At 39.0% G+C, this 13038-nt stretch overlaps 1 protein-coding gene across 1 annotated transcript; it reads left to right on the top strand.

Moving 5' to 3' along the window:
• Window positions 1-10866: 10866 nt before the first annotated feature.
• STPG3 (sperm-tail PG-rich repeat containing 3) lies at window positions 10867-11848 on the top strand. The gene is made up of 4 exons (XM_053456952.1): window positions 10867-10997; window positions 11115-11164; window positions 11241-11327; window positions 11581-11848. Exons 1-4 carry the CDS (start codon window positions 10879-10881, stop codon window positions 11712-11714), a joined length of 390 nt encoding a protein of 129 aa, XP_053312927.1. The 5' UTR covers window positions 10867-10878; the 3' UTR covers window positions 11715-11848.
• Window positions 11849-13038: the final 1190 nt, after the last annotated feature.

Raw genomic sequence — 13038 nt, 5'->3', positions numbered from 1 at the left:
CAAGCCTATTGAAGCCACATCTACACAGGCTGTTGTGCACTAATATAACCAGAAATAGTTACAGAATCCACTGTAAAAAAATATATACACACAATGGCCGTTTACAGGCACTTTGTATGATCAACATTGGTGACAGACCCGGTTTGGCCATCTGACGCACTAGGCAAAGCTCCGCTACATGAGCAGGGAAACGTAGCATGCGGCTGCACATATGCAGCTACCGGCTGCACTTGTGTCATCGAAAAGCTGCTAGCCTTAAGGTGCCAGGGTCGCCTAGTCATCTCCAGTCTGACCCTGATGGGTGGCGTTGAGGAATTATATAGGTAGTGTGTAATGTTGTACAATGTAGTGTACCATAATGCTGTGACCAGACCCAGACTGGCCATCTGGCAAACGCCTGGTAGACCAGAGGATGTCCCTTCAGTGTGCCCTTGCTCTCTGGATACACACACATGCATGAGGACATAGCATGCAGCCGCACGTACCCAGCAGGCAGCCATACTTACATTTTTCATCCTCTAGTGCACAATGAAGTAGTGATTATTAGATAATAAATAATAATTTAGTTCTAGCCTTCTGTGCTAAACACTGCAGAGCTACTTGGCCTCTCAACCTTCCATGAACTGGTATGCTAGTCCAACAGATTAGATTGCCTGTAGCATTGACTGGTTTCAGCTGGATTCAGTCCGATAGAAAAGTCTCAAATGAGTTAAGTGACATACGTTTTATTGTAGAAGGAGACTTAAAATGCTAAAAAAGCTCCAGGGGATAGATACCATCATGTGAAGTCACATTGGCTTGGCAAGTATTTGTACCTGGAAGCCTTTATCAATGAAGCATTCAGTCTAGCTACAGGCTCACTAACTGTCCTCAAACTGTTCTCTACAGTGTCATGTAGCATTTAAAAAAAGGTCCCAGACAATGTATCAAATTGCGAAGTTTTCTACATTCAAATTAAAGAAACGTAACTTATTTGGATTTCAAGACATTTTTAGGTAACCTTGGACACCACACTCCTTTTGGACAATTTAACAGTGACTTTTAACTAAATTTCAGAGTTAAATAATGGGAGACAAGCTCATGAAAACTCGACACAACTCAAGTTTCGCTATTTTTTATTCCCAGTGGGTACTTCCCAGGAACCCTAATTGGAGAAGCTATCCAGAATCAAAAAGGACTCTTAGTAACAAGAGACATGGCAACAGATTGAAGCGTAGAAATGCTACATGTATCTCCAAGTCAGACCCCTTCAAGTGTTCTGCAAAGCTGCCCCTAATCAATATGGTGATAACGTCATGCCACTATTATATTTTATCTCATTCTATGTATCATAGCAAAGGTTGGACATTTTTTAACGGCTATCAGAGATCTTCTTCAAGTTCAGGATGAATCTAGATAAAATTTAGACACTTAATATTGGCAACAAACTTTTTTATTGTATAATAAACTTGTTTAAACTTGTTTATTGTAAAATGTAATTAATTAACAGTGGTACAAAAAGGATGCTCCCCAGGTATAAGGAGATAAAATGGTAAAAAAAAATAATATGTTACAATGCCTTGATTTCAAGCTTAAGCATATTTCACAGCACCATAAAAATAATGGCAATATGGTGGATTATTTGGATATCCAGTTATTCCATTTAATTACTGTTATTCAGAAAAAGCATATATGATATCACCAGTGAGCCTAGCCTCATTGACACCAGCGTGCAGCATTTTTTGGGGTATTTACCGGTATATCTACATGTCACACACTTTACTGCTTTCTAAGCCCTTCATATCCAAGGGTTTTTCATATCCTAATGACCAGAACTTAGACGCCCCTAATCAATACGATAATAATGACATGCCATAGGTATTTGCATATTTTATGTGATTCCATGTACCATAGTAAAAGTGGACGATTTTGGGAGGCTATCAGAGATCTTCCTCAAGTTCAGGATGAATATAGATATAATTATACATACAGTTAGTCACATAATATTGACAACAAACGTGTTTATTGTAACATTTTTAATTAACGGTGGTACAAAAAGTATGCTTCTGAAGCATAAAAAAATAAAACGATAAAAAATGTACTATTATGAATGTTTAAATCCCTTGATTTCAAGCTTTAGTGTATTTCGCAGCACCATCAAAATAAAAAAAAATGTCTACACAGTGGATTATTTGTAAATTCAGTGTACCACATAATTCCATTATGTGTACAGAAAAAATTGAATGTGGCTCTATGCCATTTGCCAAATGATTTCTGTTCCCAGCCTCTGGCATCAGTCACACCTCCGAGCCAGCTGAGGTCAAATTTGTTTAGTGCCAATATTTACAATGCACCTGTTATCATACAAATGTCCACCATAACCTGGAAGAGCTCTCCAGTCCTGCTCGTTTTAGGAGGTAGGAACGGGGTTGGCTGTTATATGGGGCAAGGTTAGCCTTGGTAAGAACTTTGAAGGTGTAGGAGGAACTCGGAAAGGGATTGGGCATGAAGGCTGCCATTGTTGTGAGTCATGTGATATTTTGGTGGACTTTCCGTGCTTAAGCACCACGCTAAGCCAGTTCTTTAAGGCAATGCTAAACCAAAACATGCTTGTACAATGAAATCCTTTCATTATTCAGACTGGGTGAAAAGGATGTGTTATACAAAAATTTGAGCTGTTGCAAGCATGCGTGCTCGTGCCCACAAGCCTCTGTGCAGAAACATAGTGAGTCAGGGCCAAATGACTAAATCTTGTGAATAACACATGGTTTGGGTTCAGTGAACTTTCTACAATGAAATTCTCAGGTGTATGATCTATTCTACGACCACTAAAAAGTTTACAATTAAAGCTAATGGAAACATCTGCACTCGTTTGTGTTTTTCTAAGGATCAATCTACAGCGTTGTATCATGTTAGCCATAGAAAGAAAAAGTGAATTTAGTAAAGAGGATACCTTTATTGGCAAACTGAAGTATGATGAATTAGAGGGTTTAGATACTATCTAGGTCTCTTCGTCGGGCATATTATATATGTATTATCTGCCCGAAGAGACCTAGATGGTCCTAGATAGCCTCAAAAGCTCCCAATCCATCATACTTTAGTTAGCCAACAAAGGTACAATCTTTACTAAATCTACATACCAAAGTGGTCTGTAGAAATGAATTAAATTGGTCAGAGGTTCTATACAATAAAAAATCCTGTTGTGAAACATATATAGACCTGTCTTAACTAATTTAATATGTTACAAAGTGCAACTAACACCCTGCACGATGTTTTGATATTAAAGTATCCATAAGGTCATGTGAGGTTGTGAAATGGATTAAAAAAAAACAAAAAAACATTTTTTTCTGCACCTTTTTGCAAGAAACTTTTAAGCAAAGTTAGTAATAACTTCAAAGGAAGCCCACATCACAATTATTTCTAAGGAGATGTTTGCACTAGGCATTTAGCTGAAGACTATAAAAAGGATGGCGCATGAATAGCACCAGTAACATATAAACCTCTCAGCGAATTAATTATTGTTCAGACAAGTAGGAGCGTCATTTAAAGTGATATTAATACATACCACCCAAAATTAATTATTGTAGAGGGCCACAATCATTGCATACTAGCCTTTATCCGCATCCTCCGTTAAGTACTACCCTTTTTGTATGGGGGTACATTTTTCTTTCTTTTAAATATTTGATTTTTTGTATTGAATCCTAACATGGGGATTTCTCTTATTATCTTGGGACCCCAATGATGTCATAACGACACAGCTTGAACTCTACACTGGCACAAAAAACACAGGATATACTATTACAACCCAAATTATTCTGATGGATGGAGTAATATGTCCATAGGAGCCCTGAAGGTGTTATCTAATCTCTAATGGTTTTTTCATGTTAACCCACGTGAATGTGTTTACCTCCTAACATAGGACAATGGGATTATTCTGGGCAGCCTAGTGTTGGTTTGAGCCTCTGTCAGCACAGCTGTGTATGTCCACTAATCTTGTGCTGAATGCTCATAAGACATTATATCTTGGTGCTCAGTATTAGAAGGTGTCAGGAAGCGTTAGAGAGGAGGAGTATACAAGCATTCTTGCCAAGGGACAGTTTGAGGTAGAGCTTTGATTTTGCCAACTGACCCATGGAAGAGGAAAACTGTCCCCTGGCCTGCTCTACTCTGACCATTCTGGGTCACTACCAAAAGCTTTTTTGTGTTCTACTTGAAATTTCTTATGTATGTCTTACATAACCTGCATTTTAATTGTTTCCTTTCTGTACTCCTGATCAATGCCCAACCTTCTGAGGTGAAGCATTGGATGAGATACTGTGCACAGGAGACACACAGCACATAGAAAAGAAGGTACAGCCGGAGGTTTGCTGTGTGTTTCTGTGGATATTGTTTGTCCTCTTGTTCCAAATTTCTAACATATTTCTCCCAAAAGGTTGGATGATATTGGAATAAAAAAAACAAACGTAACTACCTAAAGTCATATTAGTTGTCACCAAGTTTACATGTTGGGCATCACTTGGAACCCGAGTGAAAATGTGTCTTTAGAGTAGGTTCTTCAGTAAAAATAAAAGGATAATCATCCTGCCGCAAGGAAGCCACAATGCTGAAGAACTTGGCACTGACTGGAACTTGACAAAATGCACAGGTAACTGTTTTTCACAGGTGATGTGTATAATGCCGTTGTCACTTTTTTGATCATATGCACACTGAGGCAGATTCGGGGAGCTTCTCTGAATTATGCAGTCAGTCAGTTTAAAGGATTCCTTGCTTATTACAACCGTAGAAGCTTGAAACCCATTGCACAACTCCCTAACACGTTTACCATTGGAATCATGGATGAACGTGTTGTGTCTTCTACATGTGTTTTGCGTTTTGAGGTTCCTTTGTTTTATAATGACATTACAACTGATATTTGCATCATCTTTTACAATGTGCTTTTCCATAAAGAAATTGTAGTTTTGACACCGGGACACAATGGAGAAGCTGAAGAGGAGCCCAAAGAACAGGATAAAACATGAAGCTGAAGACATCTTGGTTGACACAATCTGAAAAGAGAAATAAACATTGACTAGGTTAAATGGACTCAGTTGTGTGAAATATGTTTTGTCTCAAAGCAGTAATATACCTACTAATCCAATTAATAATCCAATTAATTAAATTTAGTAAATCCATGTTGTCTCTCTCTCCTTACAAATACATGTGGCCTCTTTAAGCAGGCATGCCAACCCAAATGAACCAGAAATAATCACTGGAGTGAATTCATCACAAGTAATTGAATAGCAATCCTCTCAGAAATTATTAGTAGTGAAGTAAGGGAGCTGAAACCGTAGAATAGATATGGTCATTATAGTCCAAGAGAAAGCATAGTCTATAACCTTTGATACCTTTCATTGGGCCAATGTAGAAAAATATGCAGAATAACCATTTGGGACTCTAATGAAGAGACATCTGACATCTGGAAGCTTATGTGACTTTATTCTTCCACAGTTCAGCGGTAACCAAATGGAACAATATTTGTTGCCGAATATTCAGGAACCCTCTTAAATAATAACTGTACAGAATTCATACAGCTAAAAATGTTGGCTAAAATGTTTTCTATATATCTGCCATCCCTGTGTCCTAAAGAATCTGAAAATGTCCGCCTGTTTCCAAAAATAGCCAAATATTTGTCAGGCTGTAACATAAACCTCTCATTCACACTAGCTGGGTCACATTGAAGGGTCACAGAGAAGACTGGTGGACCAGGAACCACAGTTTGAAAAAACAAATCATGCTTTCAATAATCAAACATTATGCCTTTCGCTTTTATAATGAAACATGACCACTTTTCCATAAACAATGCATATATTGTATTCAATCACAAACCTCAGGTATAAAATGCAAATATATTACTGTTACAGAAATTAGGACTTAAATATATGAGATCTATGTTATTCTTAACCATAGTGGAGAGTAAGGAAGACAAAAATGAATAATATTTTGGAAAGAAAATTATCCGGACCAACATATTGTTATTTATAGATCAACCCATAGCTCGGGATTTATTTTTGTTTCGCATTTACAATGGCAGGACATGATTCCCAGGTTGTAAATTCCATAAACATATTATTGTATCTATACCATCAAGTCTAAATTGCAGGAAGGAATTTTATTAAAAATTCATATAGCCGTATGTCAGACGAGTCCCATATCTGGAGCTTTGTTCTTGCAATCTGATTCATATTGGTAAAATCAACAGGAAATACAAACGGAGACTTGGAAAATGTGAAATATATATAGATATATATCTATATATATAGATTATATATATATATATATATATATAGTTCAAAAGAACAATTTCAAAGCATTGAGAAACAACTTATTTGTTCTTACATTAAGCTGACTTTTTTCCTGCGGCAAGTGTAAATTAGCAAGGGGCCACATGCATTAATTTAGGCCCTATGGGAGCCATGTTTGTGATTACCCCCCCCCATCGAACTACTATACCAAACCGCTCTGCTCTTTTTTTCCCTATTTAGAGGAACAGTTAGGCAGGTGGATAGGTAGATAATATACTGATTTAAGAATGTGTTTTCATAGCGATAATTAACTCATTATTGGGATTCACATTTTGGCAGTAGTAATGTGATTACTAATAATATAATTTTATAACCATGAACTAAAACATATAATTTACCAATATGCCTTGAACGGGATATATTTGATTTTTTTATTTATTTTTTCTTTTTGTGGCTGCTATTATTGCTATCTGTTAATTATATTATTATATATTATCTTAGAAGAAGAAAAAAGCTCAATAAACATACACTGTAGTACCAAGAATTAAAAGAAAGTTCTCTACGGCAGCAGTCACACAAAATTAACAGCATATTTTCTAGTTTGATAATATGATCTTATATGACTATACCTAAACAATATATGCTTCTTGTATTTTCTTGGTCTTCTTTGTCGTACCTATCCTTTGAGGTTGTTGTTCCACTTCCCCCACCGAATGTAAAACTTTCCTAACTAAATGCAGCATTTTTTGCTTTTTTTATTATTTTTTAGGTAATAGTCGCATGTCTTTTTTACGAATCAGTAAATAGTTTTGTGTTTTTTAGAAGAAGAGTCCATATAACTCAAAAATCAACCCTAGCGAGACTTGATGAACCGGTTTTCCTTTTTCTGTTTCGGGGCGTATAAAATCAGTGCTTGAATACCCAAACACTCCCCACAGATAATTATTTAATCATATAAGTTTTTGTCTCATTCGCAATTTATGCTGGGAACACTTAATAGTCATGTGACACGCACGCTTCTTAAACGTTTCTGTGTTGTTTATGCAATTAAGCATTCGGAGGAGAGGACAACATGACGGACCGGCTAAAGTTTGTGTTTGCAGCTAATGAGTATTTGGTAGGCGTGCTCAGAGCTCTTAACTCACTTGAAGGTTTCCTTTTCAGCTTCAATGGATCTCTGGTAATCCCTCTGTCAAAAGCAGCAGAACTCTGTAGATTTTGTAGATGGGGCAAGGCTTATCTAAATGGGGCTTTTCGTGGCACACTGTAAATCACCAAACATGGCTGCTAGGAAGTCTTTCCTCCGTATGGCTTTCGTGTTGAAGTCTTCCCAGAATCCTAAGCTATATATATAAGAGTACGCCGGAAAACCCTTCCCCTATACTCAGATCTCATTTTCCCTCTTGTGGCCGCCATGAGTAAGTGCTTATGAAAGTCAACGAAATAGTCAAAAGCATGCAGTATTTTTTAAACATTTCCCACTAAGGACCAGTAGCAACAACTTTCCCAATCAGGTAACCATGATATCTCATCCTGCAGGCCTGTAGCCGCTTGGACCTTGACAACGGACTGTTCGCCTTATCGTCCCCCGTATAGAGGTTGCCTAAGTCTGAATGACAAATTTGTATCTTTATATTGATACAAACATACCGCTTAAACACAGCTCTTTAGGCAGGACAGTCTCACCTTTGGGACCCCTGATCCCTCTGCCTCTTATTCATCTGGTTTTATGTCATGCTTCTGGGAACTCGTTAGGTACATAAATAGCTATCAATAGGTCATTTGCCCCTTAGCCAGCCTTAAAACCACATCAAACCAATACAAATATGCCTCTCAATGGCATAACTGGGTAACATAATAATTAAGGTTGAAAAAGCATAGAGAAACATGAAAAAAACCTAAAATCACGTGTGATGTGTTAAGGTAAATAAATAATGAAAGTGAAAACAAGTGGTAAGAATAAAACGAATATTATTTCCCAAATAGGACCGCAGCTACCCAAAAAAGAAACACTTTTCCTAAAAGTGTAGAAATACAAACCAACCAAAAAAGTATGGGGCGCAGATACATATAAGGGAAAAACAACTAAGTAAAATATAGTAATATCTTTAATAATCGATGTGTGAATATAAAGAAACAAACTAAAAAAGTGCAATATTTGGGTAAAGAGTCAATTTAACCAGTAAAATGCACTCACATTTAGTCCATGCACCCAAAGTGCATAATGCGTGTGTATGGAAAAAACCACCGATTGTGGAATATAAACAAATTCAAATAAAACTTTCCAGATCCTTTTGGAAACGCGTTTGGAAGGATGTGGAAGGATTTATTTGAATTTGTTTATATTCCACAATTGCACTTTGGGTGTCCTGCCCCCTCAAAAGAGGCAGAGTTCTGGGTAGCCTACCCTGGAACGTTCCCAGGTATGGATGTAACATAGTGATGTCTTTTTATCTGTACCAATATAGCAAAACTGAGCAGGATCCCTTTCTCCTGCTGTATTAGTTTGTCATAATGTGTGTTAAGTCAATTAATAATCTTCATGATTATTCCTCCCCATCGAGTGATCTCTCCCCTGCTGTTCCTGATTGTCGCTGATTCGGTAATTGATAGAGGACACGGAGCGTGAAGGCAGCAGGATAAGGCATGCCTCCTATGGCAGATAACATGCCTGAGATAAATACCCCGTTAACATTGATATTTGATGGCGGATTATTGTATTGGGATTATCAGCAGATAACGACCAAGTGGAGTCTCAAACCAGACTAAGATACATAAAATGAATATTACAGTTACCCCCTCTATCAATGCACACCCAACCTCTAAAAGGAAGGCATAGTTGCCCCACTCCCACAATACCAATGCACAGTTGACCCAAACCTGATATCATTGTGCAGCTACCACCCTGGTGGTGAAGTGTCACCTACACGTCCTGCTGGATGGTTACAAACATTTAACAGATGAAAACTTGCCGAGTCCGTCCATTAATCCTCTTCACATCCAATATAATGGATATTTACAATAAACCCGTAAATAGTTAACTAATTAACTGCCATGTCATACATTGATTTTGCACTTTAATAACAATGCCTATCCGTCTCTATGTATGTCAAAAACTACCCCCAAGAGTTAGTTGCCCCAGCAGATGAAATTAGTTCAAATAAAGGAATCATAGAAACCCAGAACCCGACGGCAGGTCGTTCCCATTTGGTCCCCATCTAGTCGCCTGTTTCTTCTTTTGTAAAGACTCAAACCTTAACCAGGCGTTGGTCTTGTCTTAGATTCAGGAGCCATATGCCTATCCCATGCATGTTTAGTATGTATTACCCTCTAGCACCTCTGCTGGGAGCCAGTTCCACTTATCTACCACCCTCTCCCAAAATGGACTCTACCAATAAACTGATGTTCAGGTTTAATCCATATCTAACACATAATTACAAACAAATATATAACAGAGGGCTGCTTTATCACATTTATCCCTGGGTCTTTGGGCAGGGAAGTCGTGTTTGGTCACGCCCATTCCCCGCCCTCTCCCTGCCTATTCCCCTCCTACATCCCACCCACTAACTGCTGTCTGAGGCCAACCCCACCCCTAAAAGTGACTGACACTGACAAAAGGCTGGTTGTAGAACCTGGAAAAGGTTAAAATACCAGCATCTGAAATACCCTGGGGTGTCTAGTTTTCAAAAATATACGGTTTGATAAATTGCATTGGCCATCCTAAGAGATAGAGCGAAAAAGTGCTTTTTTTCAATTTTGTTATACTATTAGATGATGCAATCAAAATATTGGTATATAAAGAAAGCCTTTCTTGTTCTGAAAAAAATATATAATTTGTGTGGGTTCAACTAATGACAGAAGAAAATTACAGCTAAACATGAGCAGCACAGAAACAGCCTCGGTCACGGAGGGTACAAAAAGAAAAAAACAGCCCAGTCTTTAAGGGGTTAATGATAAAGCGGAACGACTTTGGACCTGCGTGATCACTCAAGGATCGGACACAGTTTGTTGGGTGATGAGGCAGACGAGGGGAGCATCAGGGAGCATATGATCATCTTCCATTTAACCCTTTAGACAGGTGACATACCCCCGGGGGGGGCAACTGGAAATAACAGAACATTATTCCAGTTGGGGGCAGTTGAGGACAACACAATAACTCACAGCATCTAAAATATCTCACGGAGCTTTTCAACGTGAATCCTGATAGCTAATGCCTGCTAAATATAATATTTTTATTATTATTATTATAGAACCCAACTCCCATTATTATTATTAATGAAACCATCACTTCCCTTATTATTATTATTATTACTACCCTCACTTCCCTTATTATTATTAATAATAATAATGATGATCATAAAAAAAAATTGAAAAGGTTTGCATTCTGGGTAAGGTTACAAATTTATTTTTTAGTGTCATATGTGAAGAGGAGCAGCTTTCAGCTTCATTATATGACTTTATTAAACTCAGACTTTGCATTTTCAGTGTAACTCTTTCAGACACGCTGTGTGTCGCACATGGAGGGAGCTTGTGATGTAACAGACTGTGATTTTGACATCAAACAGGCAGGTAAACATTCTGTGACTCTGCGCTCTGTAAGGCATTTGGTGTTGTCATCATGGAGGTTAAAGGACAAAGTCGTTTCCCGAGAATACTGCATCGGCCACGTATGGAAAAGCCGCTCCTGCACGTGGCTCAGCAAAACATTAAGTTTGAAGAATGTATCAGGCTGGAGAGGTGGGTGGCCAGTTTCAGGTTTTTTTTTATTGTTTCGGCATCTTCATTGCTGATTGGCCAGAAGTTGTTGGCCTCTAAATAAATGTCATCTAATCCAGAATATTTGTTCCCTTTCAGGACACATCGGGTCCAGCTCCCGCCTGTCAAGGGTCCGCACATGGTCTATGGTAAGTACCTACTCTGTCACCCCTCTATAGGGTAACATTACAAACCCTGGTGTTTTACATCTGATGTGTTTTCCAGACTGTACAGATCCTACGGGGCCTCTCTACCATGCCAAGAAGACCCAGGCTAAGGGCCAGGCTTCAAGGACATCTTGGATGAAGATAGGTAATTGTCTGTTTTTTTTCCCTCACCATTTTTCAATTTATGATACGTACGTTTGCCTTGTGCGATGTCACAGAGTGAATGCACAGGGGAGAACATCCTGCGAGGTCTCTGCGGCTTGCAAAATAACAGTTTAACTGCCTATCGGATAAAAAAATGCTGTCAGCTGATTGGTAGGCCTTGTCTGTAAATGTAAATGGGAGGAGCTATCTATAACCTCTATAACCACTGCTAAATGTATTATCTTCTCTTATAGTCAATACCCCCGGACCCGGCCTGTACAACATTGAGCGGGGCTTCAAGCACACCGTTTCACGTGCCCCAATGTTCCCAATCATTGGGGTAAGAAGACCAAAGAGGCACGACCTGGGACCCTTTACCACCCTTTAGGGTGTTATCCTGTGTGGGGAGTCTCATCGCAGCCATGGCTGTAAACTGGTCTTCCCAGCAACTCCCAGTTCAGTTTGTTGCCGTTCCGATTCTGACTTCTGTATCGACCCTCAGGACCGAGAGTGTAAATCTACATATAAATAAATAAATTTTAAAAAAAAACCACCCTGATCTTTCATCAATTGTATTTATTCCATCCAACGAGTTAATTAAAGAATTAAAAGCAGTAATTATATATTGAATGATAATTGATGCAAAATAAAGTGTAGGAGACATAACTGGGGCCGCTGTCACCTGGGGGGTACAACCATCAACTGTCCTTGGGGGCCTGGGTGTTGTGGGGGACACACTAGGAGACAAAGTCTCACGATGCAGCAGATCCATTAATTACAGCGGCTGGAGGAGGGGCCCTCAGCAGTGGACACCTCGTGGGGGCACTAGATGGCGTTGGCCCGCTGGGACCGGATCTGGGGACGTGAAGAACAGTAGGGACAAAGCAACCATGTGCATTACGTTTAACTGCTTTTTCTTGGGGCTTTAACATCCAACTGCTTAGGAACACCAGACATCTCAAGTTTTAGGAGCTAGTCACTAGATTGAGGCATCTGCCACCGGTCCTAATTTGCCCCCAGATGCGCCCCCTGACATGATTAGTTCTTAGATCTTTGAAGCTGGCCGATTCAATTTTCCCCGTCTAATCATATATTTTTGAAAAATATACACCCCTGGGAATTTCAAATGCTGGTATTTTAACTTTCTCCATGCCCTAATGTGTGTTCAGCAACATCTCCTGAGCACAGTGATACCACCCATGCATGGGTTATTTGGGAGGTAAAAGGCCACCTTTGTGAGGGTTGCATTTCTCAAACACACACACACACAAACATTTGGAGTTTATTTGGTGACATCAGTAGGTAATTATTTTTAGTTAATTTTTTTTATTTTACATTTTACAAATTATTGTGATTAGTGAGCTGGACTCTATTGACTTGCATGGTTGAATAAAGTACCTGTTTTCCACTTGCAGGGGACTGGATAGACCCTCTGATTGGTGTGTCAGTTGGCCCCGCCATCTTGTGAGTGGTAGCAATGTCACTCACTGATGGCGCTTGTGGTTGCTCCTTTAGAGGGGCCCTCATAATGTTTTTGCAAGGAACTTTGTATGGAAGTAAAACAAGGTTAGACGGCAAGCTCTTGGGCAGGGTCCTCTACTCCTGTTTTGTCTGTACGTGTAAATTTGTTAACCACTCAATCTCTAAATTGTACAGTGCTGATGTTTCTTCTCTGCAGGAGGATTTATAGCACAGGAAGCAAGGCAGGAGAG

This window comes from Spea bombifrons, chromosome 1 (assembly GCF_027358695.1).
Source record: "Spea bombifrons isolate aSpeBom1 chromosome 1, aSpeBom1.2.pri, whole genome shotgun sequence".
NCBI classification, from domain to species: Eukaryota; Metazoa; Chordata; class Amphibia; order Anura; family Pelobatidae; genus Spea; species Spea bombifrons.
Note: the sequence above shows the minus strand (reverse complement) of the source record. Positions and strands in the feature narration are given on the sequence as shown.